Source organism: Leptopilina heterotoma, unplaced genomic scaffold (genome assembly GCF_015476425.1).
Source record: "Leptopilina heterotoma isolate Lh14 unplaced genomic scaffold, ASM1547642v1 Lhet_14, whole genome shotgun sequence".
In the NCBI taxonomy this organism is placed as follows: domain Eukaryota; kingdom Metazoa; phylum Arthropoda; class Insecta; order Hymenoptera; family Figitidae; genus Leptopilina; species Leptopilina heterotoma.
In genome coordinates, this window is record NW_025110859.1 from 577,783 (window position 1) to 598,514 (window position 20,732).

General features: G+C 25.9%; 3 protein-coding genes across 13 annotated transcripts in view; 2 read left to right on the forward strand and 1 right to left on the reverse strand.

The window, feature by feature from the left end:
• Positions 1-2,318: 2,318 nt before the first annotated feature.
• LOC122497911 (histone H2B-like) lies at positions 2,319-2,840 on the forward strand. Its single transcript, XM_043605315.1, has one exon. The coding sequence runs from the start codon at positions 2,413-2,415 to the stop codon at positions 2,785-2,787; it is 375 nt and encodes a 124-aa protein (XP_043461250.1). The 5' UTR covers positions 2,319-2,412; the 3' UTR covers positions 2,788-2,840.
• Positions 2,841-2,961: 121 nt separating this feature from the next.
• On the forward strand, positions 2,962-4,817 carry LOC122497909 (bis(5'-nucleosyl)-tetraphosphatase [asymmetrical]). Its single transcript, XM_043605313.1, has 2 exons — positions 2,962-3,203; positions 3,545-4,817. Exons 1-2 carry the CDS (start codon positions 3,095-3,097, stop codon positions 3,874-3,876), a joined length of 441 nt encoding a protein of 146 aa, XP_043461248.1. The 5' UTR covers positions 2,962-3,094; the 3' UTR covers positions 3,877-4,817.
• Positions 4,818-5,689: 872 nt separating this feature from the next.
• LOC122497912 (serine/threonine-protein kinase MARK2-like) overlaps positions 5,690-20,732 on the reverse strand; it is a 101,418-nt gene continuing 86,375 nt past the window's right edge. For 10 of the 11 annotated variants that reach the window (XM_043605317.1, XM_043605331.1, XM_043605330.1 and 7 more), the window contains 4 exons: positions 18,110-18,151; positions 16,841-16,952; positions 16,489-16,648; positions 5,690-8,676 (listed from right to left, as the gene is read on the reverse strand). In XM_043605317.1, coding sequence (XP_043461252.1) covers positions 8,618-8,676; positions 16,489-16,648; positions 16,841-16,952; positions 18,110-18,151 — 373 coding nt within the window. In that variant the 3' untranslated portion in view covers positions 5,690-8,617. The remainder of the gene's footprint in view (positions 8,677-16,488; positions 16,649-16,840; positions 16,953-18,109; positions 18,152-20,732) is intronic. The other variant, XM_043605324.1, reaches the window with a different exon arrangement.

The following is a 20,732-nucleotide window of genomic DNA, read 5'->3' on the forward strand; positions in this document are numbered from 1 at the left end:
ACTACTTCAAGAACGATATCCAACTACACACTCCAAGCCAACCAACGCACTACTGCACAAATGGAAGACCAGAAATACTTGATATAGGAATCTCCAAAAACATCCTCAGCAACATTGATCTTGATGTAATACAGGATCTCAGCTCCGACCACAATCCCATTCAAACGACTCTCCTCGGTAATCTACAAGTTAAACCACTCATGACAAAATCTATCACTCAATGGACACGCTACACACATCATCTCAAAAACAACATGACAAACATAAATAGACTGAATACAATACAAGACATTGACAGTGAAATACAAACCATTACACAAGAAATCGAGGCTTCAACACAAATATGCACAAAAGTTATCTCAGCTCATACAAACAACATTATTATTCTTCCAACTGAACTAAGACAGCTAATAAAAGAAAAAAGGAAAGCCCGCAAGAAAGCACAAAGAACGTGTCACCCTGAAGATTACGCAACAGCTACCAGACTAAACAACACACTTCGATCTAAACTACGAGAATTCCATACCAACAACTGGAATACAAAAGTAGAATCACTCTCCACTGATCGTGCAGGCATGTGGAAAATGATAAAATCACTAAAAACAAAACGCGAGATAATTCCACCTCTACAGGGAACGCAAGGAATCGGTTACAACAACAGTGACAAAGCTGAGATCCTTGCAACAAGTATTGAAAAACAATGCACTCTCAACGAACGGACAATTCACACTGACGAGACAGACATTCTTGAGGAAGAAATCATTAACTCCGTTAGGCAAATAGACGACTCTCCACTTGATCCAATAGACACTTCGACACTTCAGGAACTGAATATATACATCAAGAAACTGAAGAACAACAAAGCACCTGGATGTGACGCTGTCTCCAACCTCCAAGTCAAAAATCTACCTCGCAAGGGGAAGGTTAAACTTCTCAACATCTTCAATGCTTGCCTTCGACTGAACTATTTTCCAAGTCCATGGAAAATAGCTCACATCATCACGATTCCGAAACCAGGCAAGGACCACCATCGACCTGAGAACCATCGTCCCATCAGTCTTCTTCCTGTCTTCTCAAAACTTTTTGAACGCATTATCCTTTCCAGGTTGATGATCCAAGTGACTAACTTGAACATACTGCCTCCAGAACAATTCGGTTTTCGTACTAAACACTCAACAGTCCAACAAACACTCCGACTAGTAGAAACAATCCATGACGGCTTCTCACACAAGGACTCAACTGCCATAGCCTACCTAGATGTTGCCAAAGCTTTCGATAAAGTTTGGCATGAAGGACTGATTCACAAACTTGCCACAGCGGGAATAGCCTCCAACTTAACCAAAATAATTCGCTCCTTTCTTCAGAACAGAAGCTTCAGGGTCAAACTTGAAGACGACCTCTCTTCAATCAAGCCTCTTCAATCAGGAGTTCCTCAAGGTTCAGTTCTTGGACCTATACTGTACAACCTCTACACTTACGACATACCAGAAAACAACTACTCAAAGAAAGCACTATTCGCAGATGACACTGCTATCATTGGTCAATCACGCTGCCCAGCACTAACAGTTAAAAGACTACAAGATGCCCTGGATGAAGTCACCGACTGGATGGATACATGGAGAATTGCCATCAATAAAGAAAAAACCCAAGCTGTCTTCCACACCACTAGGAAAGTAAAGCCTCCCGAAAAGATCACAGTAATTGACAAATCAATTCCATGGTCAAATTCAGCAAAATACCTGGGAATTCACATTGACCGTCAGCTAACTTGGTGCACACATACTAACCAGATTAAAAAAATTGGTTTCATAGCAATGAAATCGCTTAGTTGTCTGTTCAAGAATCCTCACTTAAGTTGGACAACCAAGAGACTTATATTTCTCTCAGTCATACGTCCTGCTATAACTTACTGTATAGCCACATGGGGATCTGCTGCCAACTGCCACATCAAGAAAATCCAAACTATCCAAAACAAGTTCCTGAGGATGATAACGAACGCTCCATGGTTCGTGACCAACGATCAACTACATAGGGATCTCCAAATTCCTACGGTGCGCAAATACGGACGAGATTTAGCAATTAAACTCTTCCAACAAGTCGAAAATCACGAAAATATCCTGCTAAACAACATACTTGACTACAATCCAAAAGACTGCCGTCCTAGAAAACGGCGCCCCCGCATAGTAGAAATACTTGACGTGGGCCCAATCTAAATCCTACTAAGTTCATCTTCTATGATATAACTCACTTTTCATTATCCGACATCAAAGGTAAAGATGCCCATTGCATCAACCTAATCATCAACTAGAGATCAAAAGCAAAAAGTTTGGAATCATTCGTTTTCTGTGTCTTATCGCGAGAGCACGCGAGAGTGTTACCTGAAACAAAAACAAAATTTTCTCAAATTGAAAAATGGCTTCTAAAACAAGTGGAAAAGCAGAGAAGAAGTCTGGTAAGGCTCAGAAGAGTATTTCCAAATCTGACAAGAAGGTGAGGCGTAAGAAGAGGAAGGAGAGCTACGCAATGTACATTTACAAAGTTTTGAAACAAGTGCATCCCGACACTGGAGTTTCCAGTAAGGCAATGACTATCATGAACAGTTTCGTTAATGATATTTTCGAGAGAATTGCTGCTGAGTCTTCACGTTTGGCGCACTACAATAAGAGATCAACTATTACATCTCGGGAAATTCAAACAGCAGTGAGACTTCTTCTTCCTGGTGAACTTGCGAAACACGCCGTTTCCGAAGGTACAAAAGCCGTGACAAAATACACCAGCTCCAAATAAATTGAGAAAAAAAATCTTTTGGAAACATATCAATCGGCCCTTTTCAGGGCCAACAATTTTTCTCAAACGTTGGGTTTATTTTTTATTCTTGACATTATTAAAAAAACAATAATACGAAGTTCAAATCTTTTTGTCTTTTCTGTCGAACGGATAATTTTTTGCCCAGGGCGCAGAAATTAATATCGTCATTCCTGTAACATGAAACATTTTGAGGTTAGAATTCACTAATTTGACAACATAACACGTGAAGGTTACTCCAAGAATTTGAAACGGAAGTAAAGATAGTTTTTATATAAATATTGTAAATATGGGAAGACGAGCTTGTGGCTTTATAATATTCCGAAGATTTAAAGGACCGATTGAGTATTTATTGATGCAGACGTCATATGGCACTCATCATTGGACTCCTCCAAAAGGTTAGTAAAAAATAAGAAAGTCGACTGCGTTTATTTTTTACTAAAAGAAAATAGTTAACTTTGTTCTAATTTAAAAATGTTTTATTTAATAAGTATTTTTGACACACAATTTCAATTATAAAATTTTTAAAATACATTTTTTGAATATAGTTTCAAAAAGTCAAGTATACTAATTAATATAACATTGACATAGGAAACTAATAATAAAATAGATTTAGATTAAAATTTATAATAGAAAAGATAAATTAGAATTAATAATACGAATTCGTTAATAATAATATTTTTCATATTAATGATATTAATTTAATTTAATTAATAACCTGTTTTATCAACAATTAAAGGTCACGTGAATAAAGGAGAGAATGATTTTCAAACAGCTCTTAGAGAAACCGAAGAAGAAGCGGGCTTTGTTCAGGAAGATATGAAAATATTTACCAATTCCAAACACGAAATGGAATATTTAGTAAAAGGAAAACCTAAGACTGTGATATACTGGCTGGCAGAGCTAGTCAATAAAAATAAAGATGCCCGTTTATCCAGTGAGCATCAAGACTTTCAATGGCTTCCTATTGATGAAGCTTGTATTTTGTCTGAATATTCAGAAATGCAAGATGCTCTGAAACAAGGTCATAAATTTATCACAGAAAATCTCATTTCTCCTCCCGAGAAATAATATTCACCCTTTCATTTAATGGAGGAAAAGCTAATTTTAAAATTAAGCATAATTTCCACAAAAAATTCTTTAGAAATGATTAGAAAAAGAAATAGGTGACCCATTTAGATTTTTTTCTGATTTATAGACAATTTTTTAATATTCTTTTTTTGACTCCTTTTGGTTTTAACTAATTGATTTTTTTTAGCCTTTTTGTATAGAAACTAGACAATTTTTGCATAATAATTAGTGCGAAAATATTTTTATGCACTAAAATCGAATAGGAAAGTAACTTTTTTTGGTTCTTTTTGGAATTTTTATTTTATTTTTTTTATTCTTTTTGTAGAAACTAGACAATTTTTGCATAATAATTAGTATAATAAATTTTTGTGAACTGAAATCACACTAAAATTGAATAGAAAATTTACTTTCTTGTTATTTGCTTAATTCTTTTTTGTTTTTTTAATTAGAGGTGCCCTTTATTGTACCGATTGAAAAATTCTTTGTTTCTTTTTTTTGTAGAAACTAGAAACTTTTTGCATAATTTTACAAACAAATTTTTTGAGATCTGAAATCGAATAGAAAATTGACTTTTTTTGTTAAATTTTTTTTTGTCAATTTTATAGAAATAAGAAATTCTTCCATATTTATACATTTACTGATTGAATTTAATGAAGTGCCCTTTATTGTACCGATTAAAGAATATTTAGGATTTTTATTTTATTTTTTGACAAATTTTGTTGAATACTTGACGAATTATATTTACACATTTTCCCGTCTTCTTTAATTAAGACACATTTAGAAATTTTTTATACATTCGAACCAGATTTGATGACTATGTTTGTCACAAAAAATCTGTATTTTATATATTTTTTTCGAAAAAATTGAATTTATTTCTCCCTTAATGATTTTTTGTAACTGTTATTAAAAAGATCTTGTTAATAAATGAATCTATCTTTCTTTAAATTTGTCATTATTCAGTATAATTTTTCTAAATTAAAAAAAAACAATATTGTTTAGTTTGAATTTAAACTATTTAATTTGAATTATTTTATTTAAATTATTTCATTTGAATTACTTTATTTAAATTATTTTATTTAATAAGAGTAGAAATGATTCTATCACTCAGTCGTATTTTAATAAATAGTGAAAATTAACGATCACTCCGAGTCAAGGAATTATTATTTTATTTAAATTATTTTGTTTGAATTACTTTATTTAAATTATTTTATTTGAATTATTTTATTCGAATTACTTTATTTAAATTATTTCACAGAGAAAAATATAGAGTAACTTTTACTGTTTACAAAGTAAAATTAAAACCGTCTGTAACTTCTGCGTATTTCTTGCAACTTTTACTATTTTCGGAGTAAATTTTTTTAATTTTTTTACAAAAATTTACTTCTAAAGTAGCAATTTCACCGGTTTTACTATAAAAACAGTAAAAGTTACTTTATTCGTTTTTTCCGCAATTATTTAAATTATTTATTTAAACAATTTCATTTGAATTATTTTATTTCAATTACTTCATTTAAATTACTTTATTTAAATTAATTTGTTTAAATTATTTTATTCGAATTATTTTATTTCTAAATTTTACAAGTACTTTATTTAAATTATTTTATTTGAATAACTCTATTAAAATTATTTTATTCCAATTATTTTATTTGACTTTATTTTAATTCTAAGTTTCACAATTTATTTATTAATCACATCGTTGATTTCATGAAAATAATGAAAGTATAGCAAAAAAAAATATAACTCAATAGATTGGAAAAAAAATTACAAAATAAATTCTCGAAATTTCAAAAAAATGACATTTTGCAAAGAGGAGTCGTGTTACCATTTTTATTAAAAATGATTTTCGCTACATTTTTTTTATACCGATCACCATAAAACACTTAGCAAAGCTTTATGTACCTATCTACAGAATGAGGTGTATATGTGTGAATTACACGCGCGAGTCTTATTTTTTTTGTATTTTATTATTTTCTTTTTGCGACAATTTTTTTTGACAACATTCTTTTTTCGAAATGAAAAAAATTAAACATCAATTCGAGTCAACGAGTGTTGTCCATATTTAATTATATTTGAATCGATCGTCGACAGTCGATTTTATGTTTTGTTGAAAATATTGACCTTCATCATCTCAATTGGTTTTCTTATTTTCTTTTTTTTTCTTGTTAAATATTAATTGATTTTATACATTCAGTTTTTGTTTGTTAAAGCAAGCGAGCTGAGGGTGGGTGTATTTATAGTATACATATTTACCTACGTGTTAGGGATTGTTTTTTTTACCATTAACATTACTAGAGATCTTATTGTTAACTGCTAGTTAATAATAGTAATGAACTATTATTAGGTGTTTCTAATTTCAATTTGTTACAGCGACTGCATCGGAGTGATACATTTTTCTTTTTTAATTTCCTAACAGTAGTAAATTAAATATAAGAGGACTCTGAATTTACTTTGTTTTTAATTCTTTAATTATAACAATTCTAGTCGCGGATGCAGACTCACAGAACATTTTTTTTGTTTTTTCTTTTTTTTCTGTTTTTAAATACGATACTAATATTGAATCTTTATTTTACATTGTCACCTTAGATCAGAGTATAAATCGAACTGGCGAAAAATTATATAAACATAGTTTCACACCATTTTTTTTTATACTCACAGAATAATGCGCTCTCTGCCTGTACTTGCAAAAAAAGAAAAAAATAGTCTCTTTTCAAAGTGGTCTGGTTTTAGAATTTTAGAAATAAATAGTTAAGGAATTTATTAACAGGTAGAGGGCGAATTATTATGCGTGTACTCAGGTATACATATATAAAATATTTACATATATATATGTATACTTTAATTAGAGATAATTGAGAGTAAGTCCCGATTGCCCCTGATGTACACTCATTGCGCCATTTTTTTTAAAGGAAAAAAAATCGCATGTATATTCCGATCAAATGACGATATTTTATTTTTTTGCTGGACTCGATACTTTTTGTTATCAGTCATTTATCGATACGCAGCATTTATAAAGTTTATTTTAATTTTTTTTTTGTATTTAATTGTTTTTCTTCATATTTTTCTTTTTTTTTTAAGTAATTCGAATCGCCCGGAATTCGTCGCACTGGAAGTATAAAAATAACTCAACTCGTTCGTAAATTGTAAATAAATTATTAGTCATTGCCTAGCGATTCAAAATCTTTTAGGCGAATATAAAAAATTGAATGTTTTTTTCCTCCGATGCACGTGTTAGCGTTTCACCAAAAAATCGTTTTTTTTAGTAGCCTTAGTACCTTTTTTTCTCTTTGTAATTAATATTTGTATTTACATTGTCGTCTTTACAAAATCTTCTCCTCGCACACACGCACATCGTACGCTAATAAAAAGTGAATAAGAAATATAATGCGGCCAATTTTTTTATTTAATAATATACCTAATTTAATAATATTATGTCTTCAATGGAAATAGCAGATCTTAAATATATTTATATATCTATATATACGAAACTGTCGAAAGTACTTAATTATTCACATTACGTTAATGGATGTTTCATGGGTGGGGAAGGGGGACAGTCACTTTGAATTTATCTTTTGCGTGAACTTTTTAAATTTCACCTAATAACTTCGATATAACGATACGTCGCCCTTTGTTTATTCTCAAGTACCAATAATACAAGCTTTTTTTATATAATTAATTAAACTTCTAATGTCTATAATGCTATTTACTTTGCAGAATTGTGTTCATTAAAACAAAGTATTCTATTTTTTTTTTTTTTTTTTTTTTTTTTTGAGAAAAATTTGCGGCGCTTCGTGAATCGAAATTTTCTTTTCCGCTAAGACAAAATTATTACTCTCGCAGAATGTTGATTAAAAAAAAAGTTCACCATTTTCAAAGACATTTAAAAACTTTAAAAAGTTGATGTCTCTTTACGAGTTATTATTAAAAAGACTAAAAAAAATTCCTAAAATTAAATAAACAGTTTTTTTCTATTATATATATATGTGTATTTTTTTCAACAATTCCCTCCGATTTAAATAGCGAAGATTTTCTTTATAGCACTGCCTTTTCAACTTCTTTTTTTAATCCTCCTTCACACTACAATTTATGCACATCAGAGTGGGTTTTCTTTTCACCTTTTTTTCCAATGGTATGAAAAGGAAATTTTCTAAAAGAAAGTTTTAACTTTTTCTTTCTTGATGATCATTTTGTGGGCCTGATCAAGATTCACTCTCTGAATAACAAATAATACTGCTAATACAAAAAAAAGAATTTTTTTAGGACTTCTGACAGTAAAGACTCATTTTTCGTGATGTGAAAGAAAAAATATTCTAAAAAAAGGTGAAATAAAAAATAAATCGGTATAATTCCAGCTTCATACTTTGACCAGTCTGCGAGACTGAACTGTTCCATTTGGCACTCAAAGAGTATTTTCTTTTACTTTTTTTCCATTTTTATTAGCCATTTATGGATCACAGAATTTTTTCTTCTTTTTCTTCTTCTTTGCGTTTCCATCTCTTTTTTGAAAAATCCTGTGCCTTCAAGAAGGAGGTTTTTTTCCTTTTGTAATATATATTTATATAATCCATCAAAACTGGGAACAGATCGTCGTTTAAACGAATATCTCTTGCGTGTCCGATTCCGATTCCGAGTCAGAGTCCCAGAAGAAACAAGAATAGAATTCTTCAGACGTTGCCACTTGGTGGCACAAAACGCGAGGGGGTTATGGATTGGCGCGAGCGGCTAAAGCGCCTGTGGCCGGCAGTCACAGCTTGAGTTCGTTTGCAATTTTACTTGCGATGTTTTTAAACCCAATAGAAGTACCTGAAAAATTTTATTTTTCAAATTAAATTTAAATCAACAACTTACAATAATTAAAGATGACCAAGTAATAAAAATCATTATTATTAGAATATTGTTACTGTAACTTCTTCAAAATTATTTTCATCATTTCAATCCAATTATTATTTTCCACAATTTTTAACTAAAATTCTTCTTTAAATCAATTATTTTAAAAATTTTTTTAAAAAGTTCTTTGAGAATTTTCAAATCCATTTGTTTACAATTCAATATCACAAAATTTTGATTATTCGGAAATTCTTCAATATTAAATATATTAAGATAACAAAAACTTCAGTTCAAATAATTTAAAAAGAAATTCAATTAAACTTTTTTAAAAAATTTAATTCTACAGAATTGTTAACTAAAAGTATGAAAAATTCAGATTTTCAAAGATTTTAATTTGACAACTTAGAAATCAATTTTTATTAGAAAAATTTACGAGAAGTCAATTATTTAAATACAGAAATAAATAATTTATTGAATAATAATTGAATGCTTCTTAAAATTGAATTCTCATAAAGAATTCTATCAAAAAATTTTTAAATAATTAGTTTATAATCTTTAACGTCCGAGAATGTTTTCATTTCATTGTCCGAATGTTTTCGTTTAATTTGCCTTAATTTAATTTTAAATAATTATTAACTTCTTCCACATTTACTAAATTTATAAATAAATGAATTCTTTCGATGAATTTTAATAAAATTTTTAAGAATAATTACAATCTTCGAGGAATTTGATTAAAATTGTATTAAAAATAATTGAAATTCTACGATGAGTTTTATTATTTATGAAAATAATTAAAAAATTTATTAATTTATTATTATTAAATAAATATATTACCTATATTTATTATTAATTTATTTATTATTATAAAAATTTATAAAAAAATTTGTAAATGATTGAATTCTTGTGAAATTTTTATTAAGTATTTATGAACATAATTAAATGTTTGCGTACAATTTTATTAAAATTTTTTTTAATTAATTGAATTCTTTTGGAAAATTTTTGAAAATAATTGAAATTTTGTCAAGAATTTTATTAAAATTCAAAGTGAAGAATATTATTTAATAAAAATTTTCCGTGTCAGTAGGAGGTATAAACTAACATATATCATATCATAGTTAGTTTCCAAAAATTATCATTTATATAAGAGGAATTTCAGTTTTACCAAAGAGTGCAATTTTATGATTTTTAAAAATGTTGGGGAATTGTGGGCCACTGCCTAAATTGAGTTCAAAATAAAAAATAACGATGAAATAAATTTATTACATGGTTAGAAATATTAAAAATGTTAAAAATGTTTAATTATTAGTTTAAAATTCGAAAAGAAAAAGTAAGAAAATGAAATTAATCGGAATCACAATTAATTAATTACAAATTTTTAAGTAAACAGCTTTATCGCATGAATCGCAATGAAACGAATTGTTTTTGTTAAATTACTATAGCTATGAGTGATTTTAATAATATGTACTTGCATTGTGCAATTAAATCGCCAAAAACAAGCAATAAATACTTCCCTGAAAAAAGTGGCCCACAATTGAAGGGCTACATAAAATAAGGGGACGAACGCAAGGCTTGGAAGGGATACTACCAGTCGGGTAGCAGCGGTAGCAGTGACAAGCCTTGAGCCGCTCACTGCTACCTGACTGATATTAACCACGCGTTCGTTTCGTGATATTTTAAGAAAAATTCGATCGTTAGAAAAATATGTGATTTAATGTTACAAAATAAGCATAATATAAATATGTAAATGTCATAAGACGCGCCTTTGTTTCAAATCCGCTCCAATTGACTCCTACAAATTCCCTGATTCTTTTTTCTTGTGACAAATAACCTTTTTTTTTTTACTAAATCATATAAATAAGCGGGCGTCCCGCATTGACACTATTTCCATATGGTCACTTTAATCTTATAGAATATATAAAAACACATTTTTTGGTCCAAGATTTAATGATTTTTAACCCTCTTATAAAAAGTAATTCTTATATTTCAATTATTATTATTTCTATGAGGAAGCAAAGTGTTTGCATGAAATGAACACCAAAATTATAAAAATGTACAACTTGGCAGCGGTTTTTTTATTTTAAATTATTTATTTTAAAAAGTAGAGCAGATTGGGGAATTGTGTAGCATAAGAGACAGTAGCTAATTTTGCACGAAATCTTTATTATAAATACAAAGAGAACGTGCTATAAAAGTATTAGATCCTTTTTATAAGAATCGCTCGAACTCCGACTGATTTGCAGGCGGACTTTATACAACACAATCTAACCTGTGTATACGCACATATAACTCACACACACATATATATTTCTCTGGACAGTTTTGTCGTCCTGTAAAACATTATATATTATATGTAGTATTTAATACTTGTTGCTGTTATAAAAAGATAATATTTATTTAATAGTAAGTATATTATTTAAAAATTATTGCATTTTTATTCGTGTTTGAATATATAAGCAACATGTGAAAATTGTTAGGTTATGTTACGCGTTCCGTTCCTCGAAACCATCCAGAGAAATATATGTGTGTGTGAGTTATATGTGCGTACACGCAAGTAAGATTGTGTTGTATAAAGTCCGCCTGAAAATCAGTCGGAGTTCGAGCGATTCTTAAGAAGAATCTAATACTTTTATAGCACGTTCTCTTTGTATTTATAATAAAGATTTCGTGAAAAATTAGCTACTGTCTCTTATGCTACACAATTCCCCAATCTGCTCTACTTTTTAAAATAAATAATTTAAAATAAAAAAACCGCTGCCAAGTTGTACATTTTTATAATTTTGGTGTTCATTTCATGAACACTTTGCTTCCTCATAGAAATAATAATAATTGAAATATAAGAATTACTTTTTATAAGAGGGTTAAAAATCATTAAATCTTGGACCAAAAAATGTGTTTTTATATATTCTATAAGATTAAAGTGACCATATGGAAATAGTGTCAATGCGGGACGCCCGCTTATTTATATGATTTAGTAAAAAAAAAAGGTTATTTGTCACAAGAAAAAAGAATCAGGGAATTTGTAGGAGTCAATTGGAGCGGATTTGAAACAAAGGCGCGTCTTATGACATTTACATATTTATATTATGCTTATTTTGTAACATTAAATCACATATTTTTCTAACGATCGAATTTTTCTTAAAATATCACGAAGTCTATCTCTCTCACACTTATATACGCTACTGTGCTAATCTGTAGATGCAGGATATTCTTAACTATTTTCCGGGATATGCAGGACATTTTATGTCAAATGTGGGACGTTTTGTGGGACGCTGGCCTTTGCGGGACAAAGGGGAAAAATCCGGGACAGTCCCGCACAATCCGGGACGTATGGTCACTTTATATAAGATGGTAATAATAGTTTAATAATTACACATAAGTTAATAAACAAGAATGTTGAAAAAATGATATTTTCCACAATTTTTGATTTTTCAAATACCAATAATTTAATAATTTCTGCCCGAATCAGGTTAAAAATTAGGTCAATTGAAGCGTTTTTTAATGCTCTTCAAGTTGGTAATAATTTTTTGAAGTTACTTTTACATAATTTAAAAAATTTTTTATAAAAGTCTTATTTTTCAAAATTTTAGATTTTTAAAAGTTTAATATCTCCGGTTAATATGGACGAAAAATGTTCAATTAGGGCTTGAAAGATGCGTCTGAAAAAACTCTACAAAACTCAATACGAAACAAAACTAAACTTCTACATTTTTCAATAAAACTTTCAAAAAAGTCTTATTTTCTAAAATTTTTGATTTTTTAAAGTTTAATATTTCCGGTTAATATAAACGAAAAATGTTGAATTAGGGCTCAAAAAATGCGTGTGAAAAAACTCTACAAAACTAAAGAAAAACATTTATAAGTGTCCTAACATTTTTTTAAGTTATGTCCAAAAAACTTTTTTTTACAAAATGAAAAATGCAAAAAAAAATAGTTAAACTTCATGAATCGGGCTGAAAATACTCTCATTTTATGTCCCCCGGGGAGACCTAAAATTTAAAAAAAATTGAGGCCTTTAGCTTTTTTTCGTTCTGAGATATTGAGGCAAATGTAATGTTAGTACACACACACACACACACATCGGGACAAATTTTTAAAATCCGTTTTTTGGACTTCGGAGGTCAAAATACGTCGAAATTTTTTTTTATTTATTTAGAACATTTATACGGGGAGTTTCTGTGCATATATAAAGTACTAAAGTATTAGGCATAATAAAAAAAAATTTATAAATATGTCAAAAAATGACAATCCAAAATTTTGCTAATACAAAGCTTCCTTTATGAGGAAGCAAAATAATAAAATTTCTGCAATAATTTGTAACTTCTCCAAAATTCAATTTTTTTAGTGTTTTTAACTAAAATTCCCCTATAAATCCATTATTTATAATAATTAATTAAATATTTATTAAAAAAATTAACTAATTTCAGAAGAATTATTATTGGAATTATTAAAATTTTTCAAAAATCTAAGTTTTTTAAAATTTCTAATTAAATTAATTGAAAATTGAAATTTTATAAAATTTAAAACCTTTTGAAGTTAATCTATTTGGGAAATTTGTAAACGGAACACTTTTAAAATTCAATTAATTTTGAAATATTTAAGTAAAATATTCAAACAAAAAATAGACCAAAGTTCGGAATTTTCTTATGAATAAATTCTAAAAATTAAATTTTTTCCAGTACTTTTAATAAAAATCGCCGACTTTTCCTTGAATTTCCTAACCTGTGGCAACCCGGTTTTTATTTATTTTGTATGTATTTTTTTTATTTCCTTATTTTATTTATTTTTCGTTTATCAAATTAATCGATTTTAAATATGCGAAATATACTTTATAATAATCCTATAAGTTTCCTTTTCCGTTAGCAAATTCTCTGCATTTATTTGTTTGTTTTGAAAATTAATTTTTGTGGGTTATTGTAATTTTTTATTTTTTTTGAAAGGTCAAACTTTTCAACGGTTAATATAAAATTTACGAGACGCATGCCTGTTCCCAAATTTCAATTCTATACAATTTATTATATTTAATTGAATTTTTAATTAACTATTTTTTAAAGCATTTATTTTTAAAAATTTGTAAAGAAATAATTATTATTATTACCTAACAAAAAGTTTGAACTAATTAAAGGTGGAAAAAGCTAACAATTATAGAGAATTAAATTTTCATTTTATATTGTTTAGAAACTTTAAAGTTTACAAAAAAAAATTTAACAAATTCGAACTTCCAATTTTTTTTAAATTCTAATAATTTTCCTCAATGGTCTCAATTTAAATAGAATTTACATTACTGAACCTAAACCATGGCTAAAACAATTCCAATTAATATCTGGGTCATAAAAATGAATTTAATTCACAATAATAAAAAAATATCCACAGCCGATAATCATCAGGAGGTGAAAAAATTTTTTTTTAGCGAATTTTATCTTTTATATTGCTTATTTTAAACAATATAAAGCCATTTTAATTTAAATACTTTTTAAAGAAATAATAAAGAATAGCGAAAGTATTAATTGAAGCACTAAATTAAAAAATTAAATTAAATTAACATCAGATTTTGTAAAGTCAAAATAACGAATTCAACATAGACATTAATTATCTCAAAACTTTACCAAATTCACCTCAGAAATCATTGAATCCGATAAATTAGAAAAAAGTTATACAATGGAAGTTCTATTTTGAGTTTCTAAAATTTAATGTTATGTTTACCGCATTAGAAATAAATTTCAAGTGAATCCGATAAATTTTGTTACTTTCTTGTAGTACAATTGTAGTAAAATTGAATCTCCCAAAAATTGTTACATATTTTATACTTTTATTTCAAAAATAATTTTGATTACAAACATTTAAATTATTCTAAAAATTGAAAAAATAATTATTTATTTAGCTTTTTAAACAAAGAATTCCGTATCTTTCGAAACTAAAATAACTGTTAGTTATTTTCACAAATAAAGTTTTCCACAAGAATTCAATTATTTTAACTAATAACATTTTCATAATATTTATTATATATCGAAAAAATTAATTATTATTTAAAACAATGTTCATAAAATTCTTATGAAGAATTCAATTACTTTTAAAAATAACAAAATTTTGCACAGAAATCCAATTCTTTTTAAACATTTTAATAAACTTTTCCGCAATAATTCAATTATTTTCAAAAATAATAAAATTTCTCAAAGGAATTAAATTATTTTTGAAAATTTTAATTAAATTCTTAGCAACTATTCAATTATTATTATAAATAATTCTTTGCAAAATTCAATTATTTTCATAAATAACAATATTCATCACAATAATTCAATTATTTTTAAAAGTAATAAATTTCTTCAGGGAAATTCCATTATTTAAAAAAATTTTAATAAAATCGTTCGCAAGAATTCAATTATTTTCATAAATAATAAAATGTTTTTTAGGAATTCAATTATTTTCAAAAAAATTTAATAAAATTTTTACAAACTTTTCACAATTCAATGATTTCCAATATCTACTATTTTCATAAAATTTCCAAACAGAATTCAGTTATTTTAAAAAAATTTTTTATGAATAATAAAAATTTTTCAGGAATTCAATTACTTAAATTAGAATTTGCGTAAAATTAGTCGAAAGAAATCAATTATTTAAAAATTTTTATAAAATTCTTCTCAAGAATGACATTATTTTTATAAATATTAGTTGAATTCTTTAATGAATATTAAAATTAATTGCAGGAATTCAATTTATTAACAGGATAAGAAAAAAGTAAATATTTTTGATGAAAATTAGGAAAAGTCAGGAATAAAAAATACAAATTATAAAAATAATTATTTAAAATTAATAACTGATAATAATATAATAATAATTTTATACTTGGGAAATCTAGAAGTATAAAAATAAAAATGAATTAAAACAAATTTGATCAAATATCTTTTAACAATATTATATTAAAATAAAAAATAATGTTAAATTATGGACACCAACCTTTAGACTAAATGATAAAATTATTTAGTTAATTAAAAATTTAATTCAATATAATAAATTGTATATAGAATTAAATATTGAGAACAGGAATGCGTCTTGTAAATTCTACATAGGTACCTAACCGTTAAAAAGTTTGACATTAAAAAAAAAATAAAAATTGCCAATAACCACAAAAATTAATTTTCAAAACAAACAAATGAATGCAGAAAATTTGCTAACGGAAAGGAAACTTACGATTATTATAATGTACCTATTAATATTACTTAATATTAATTATTTATTTTAAATAATTATTTTTATAATTATAATTTGTATAAAATCTATTTGTAAATTTGTATAATTTTTAACTTGCAAAATTGTAAGTAATGTGTCTAATTATTAAAAATATAATATTTATTTTTCATAATTTTTGTGAAATCTAATTATTATTTGAAATAATTATTATTTTATATCTTTTTAAATAATATAAATTAAAATCCACGAAATATTATTTTACTTAATAGTAATTTAATAAAAATTGTATTTTTATCATTTTTATTGCATAGAATTATTTATTTATTTAAGTAGTAAACGGGCTTATTGTCTAATGTTTATTTTATAAACTTTTAATGAGAATAAAATTCAATTTTATAAATTACGAAATATTAGAAATTCGGATTTAGTTTTATTAAAAAAAAGAAGAAGAAGATGAGAATAAAATTCTATTTTATAAATTACGAAATACTGAAGATTCGGTTAAAATGAATTTTTTGAAACAAAATATCTAAATGTCACAGAAGGAAATTTAATTTTTTTCCAGAGGCGAAAACTGTTATTGAAATTTTATTTTTAGTTTACCTGAAATACGTTTGAATCGTACACCATTCAGAGAGAGCCGTGGCAGTTTACAAACTTCTATTTCCCATTGTACCTGACTATCCGTTGCTGGATCACCGTGGGCACAAAGCAAGAGGAATCGTTCAGCTTGTTCGTATTGACATTCATTAGCATCCAGAACCTGCGAAAATTCACAAATAAATTAGCATCAAAAATTCCTCCAAAATTCAATTTTTCTATTTTTCTATTTTTAAATATATTAAATAATTTTAAATAAATTTTCAAAAGTATAACATAAAATTTAAATACATTTTGAATAAATTTCAAAAATATATTTCAGAGAAAAAAAATTCGTTTTTGATTTCTTAAATACCTTTCGAATTTCAGACATGATTTCAGTAGGATCTCGACTACTGGTAGTTTTCATGCTCCAAGTAAATCGTAAACTACGAGGTTTCACCTGATCATCGTTAGTTGTTGCTCCACTGTAATAAGAATTTATTTACAACCATTGTTTCGAGAGACGAAAACAAAAATTATTTTATAATGGAAACTTTGAGAGGGGGAAAAAAAAGGATGAAACCAAAAAAACCGAAACCTAATTCTAAAAAAAAAATTCTCTTATATAAAACTATTAATTTCTCTAATAAAATTTTGGACATATATTTCTTTTTAATTTATATTTTTCGAGAAAAATCATTCAAGATGCGACACTGAGCAATGACACATTCTGCAAAGCTTATATATATATATATATGAATTAATAAATATATTAAATATAATTAGATTGTAAAAATAGAGAAAAATACATGCGGCACATGCAAGTTTAAATTTTTTTTATTTTTGTACTTCTTTTATTTTTGTTATAGAAGAAAAACAAAAAACTTTTTTTACTTTTATATAAAGCATTTTTATACTAAAAAATTAAAGAAATGAATTAATGCCGCAAAAAATGTATAGTTGCAGAAAGTTCAAACTCACCAAGTCCAAAAATAAAGATTTCTGTCGATATTGATAAAAAATAAATTTTTTATATAATTTATCGAAAATTTCTTTTTGTTCTACATCTACACTGCAAAGAAGGCAAAAAAAAAAACAATAAAAAAAATATAATTCATAATTGTTTTGTTTCATTGTGACTATTTCTTATTTTCAAAAAAGAAAAAAAAATGTAGAATCAAAATTTTTGATATTTTGGAAGATGCAAACGTGCTTTCAAAAAAACTAAAGCAATATTTTTAATTTCTTAACTTTAGTAACGAATTAACTCTGTTTCGATCTAAAAAAAAAATTATATAAAAAGAAATAAATAAATTGTATAAAAATGATAAATAAGGAAAAATATTATGAACGATAAAAAATAACTAATAATAAAAATGGTAATGAAAATAATAATAGAAATGATAAGGAAAATAATAAAAATAATGAAAATTCTAAAGAAAATAAGACTAAAAATAATAAAAATGGTAAATGAAACAAGACTAAAAATAATAAAAATAGTGAGGAAAATAATAGCAAAAAATTTTCATTAGAAAATAAAAATAATAAATAAGTCGAAAAAATCAAGGACGAAAAAAAAATAAAAAAAAAAATAAATTAAAAGGTGGATTTTGTGGTATTTATGGTATGACCAGCAACGTACCTCACTACTGGGTGCTTTGGGGAAACGGATGGGTCCATGGGGCTGAAATAACAAAACAAAGACAATTGCTAACAAACACTAAAAGTCGATCAATTATTTGGAATTTTTTTTTTGTTTTCTCTTTTATTTACAACCACCACCAGTCTGCATCTGGATAAAAGAAAATTTCCCAATTGAAAAAAAATCACAACACTCCGCAGAAACATGAGTTTCTCTGACGATTAAAAAACAAAAAAAAAATGATGCCACTGACTGATGTTTGTTTTATTTCTTTCTTTCTTTCAAAAAAAAAAAAAATTGTGCTGGCAGAAAATAAATTTTAAAACAAAGCATTAATTTAAAAAAAAAAACTAAAATGGTCATTATTTGTGTAAATAAATGAACTTTAATTAAAATTAAAATTTTCAAAAAGGCAAATTTGCATGAATAAAATATTTTTCTTTGGCAAATAATTTTTTTTAAATAACAAGCTAGTGTTCGTGTTTGTGTATGTGCATTCAGATACCGAAAAGGAGACATGCATTTGAATCATGATCGCAGTTGTAATGCAAAAATAGTTAGTTTTGAATAATTTTTTTATTTTGCTTTCTTTCTATTTTTTCTGTTTTTTTCTGTTTTCTTCTATTTTTTCAGTTTCTTTCTATTATTTTCTATTTTTATCTATTTTTTGTGAAATAAATTAATAAGACGTGTATGAGGTATTTTTAAAAGATTTATTATACTATGCTTATGAAATTATTCCTCTTATTGCTTCTTAAAATTATAAAACAATAATTATTTCTATATTAGATAGGTATTTTTTTTCTTATTTTTTTTTCTTTTTCTTAGGTTTGCCGTCTACTGTTCTCCAAAGTAACTCCAAAGTAATAAAGTTATTAAACAAAACGAAGAAAATTAAATAATATTTAATTCAATTAGAATTATATCACTTTTGCCATTTAATAATATAAAAAAACATTAATAGCAAATAATAGTAATAATTATTAGTATAATTGTATAATTATAATTTTGCCATTTAATTAAAAAGAAGAATATTAATAGCGAAGAATACTAATAATTATTATTATAATTATATAATTATAATAATAGTAATAGTAATAATAATAATAAAAAGAAAAATTAAAAAAAATAAAAGCAAAAAAAAATATTTTAGTGCAAGTATTAAATGAGCAAATAAAAAAATGGAAAACAGCAAACAGCGCGCATATCACAAGCATACCAAAGCTCATATATTTATACATATTTAGAATAATCGTGTCTATTTATTAATTTTTTTTAACTATTCTTTTTTTAAATACTTTTATTTTTCATTTCGCCTTTCCTACTTTTTTTCACATATATCTATCGGACGCTTTTTTTTCTTGCGATCTCCACGTTTTAATAGTTTACACTATTTTACACGCAATCACGCACTTGAATGACTACCGCCACTTTTTTTTCGAATTTCATATACTAATTCAACGTCGAATTCAATACTTTCTAAATTTAAGATTATTATCATGTAATAAAATATACATATTGGAACTTTTACTCTTATTACATTCACTCGCAAATTTTTTTTTTGCGCAGAATTATAAAGGCAATTGTAATAATAATAAAAATAATAATAATAATAATGATTAATGATAATAATAAAAATAATTAAAAAAATAATAGCTACAATAATAATAGTAACTATAATAATAATAATAATAGTAACTATAATAATAATAATAATAATAATAATAATAATAATAATAATAATAATAATAATAATTTTAATAACTAAAATAATAATAATGATGATAATAATAATAATAATCGCAATATTAATAATATAATAATTATTATTTGAATAATTCGAAGCTGCTAAATGCAAAAGAATATAATATATTCTTTGGACAATAAATCCTAGTTTTCAGAGGGTAAAATTTTGATAAAGAATAATTTATGAATTCATTCAATGCGTTTATTTTTATATATTTAATTTTTATACTCTCTAGGGCGATTAAAACTAATTCTATTCGAAAATGAAAAATCGAAGAACAACAATATTATGTCAATCATTATTTTCAAAACCTTTTTTTTTGTCAAAAAATTGTGAATTTAATCTTTCGAAAAACTTTTAGAAAATAAGTATTCCATTTCTATCTAACTTTTTTGTCTACAATACTAAAATTCCATTTTTTTTCATCAATATTTCGTTTATTTACTCCTATAAATTTATTTTCTACAAAAAAATTTAATCATACATATACAATTTAAATTGAATTTTAAAATAAATTCAATCATTTTTAAATACCTAAATTTAAATATATCAAATTTCGATCTAAAATCTGTACAAAAAAGAATCGAAATCTAAATAAAAATTAAAAAAAGGTTTAAACACAAGAAAATTTATATAATAATTTATTTTTATTACTAAATTTTTAGTTTAAATTTATTGCTGAAAAGAAATTTATAGAAAATAATTTAAAGATAATAATTCAAAATTCTATTAGCAGTCAATGAGAGAAGAAAAATTCTCCTTAAAGAGAAAGAAAAAAACGTGCTAAAAGCGGAAAATTAAAAACGAGACTTTCCAGTTTTGTTGCCTCGGATTATTAAATAAAAATTGTGATTGTCAAGAAAAGATACATAATTT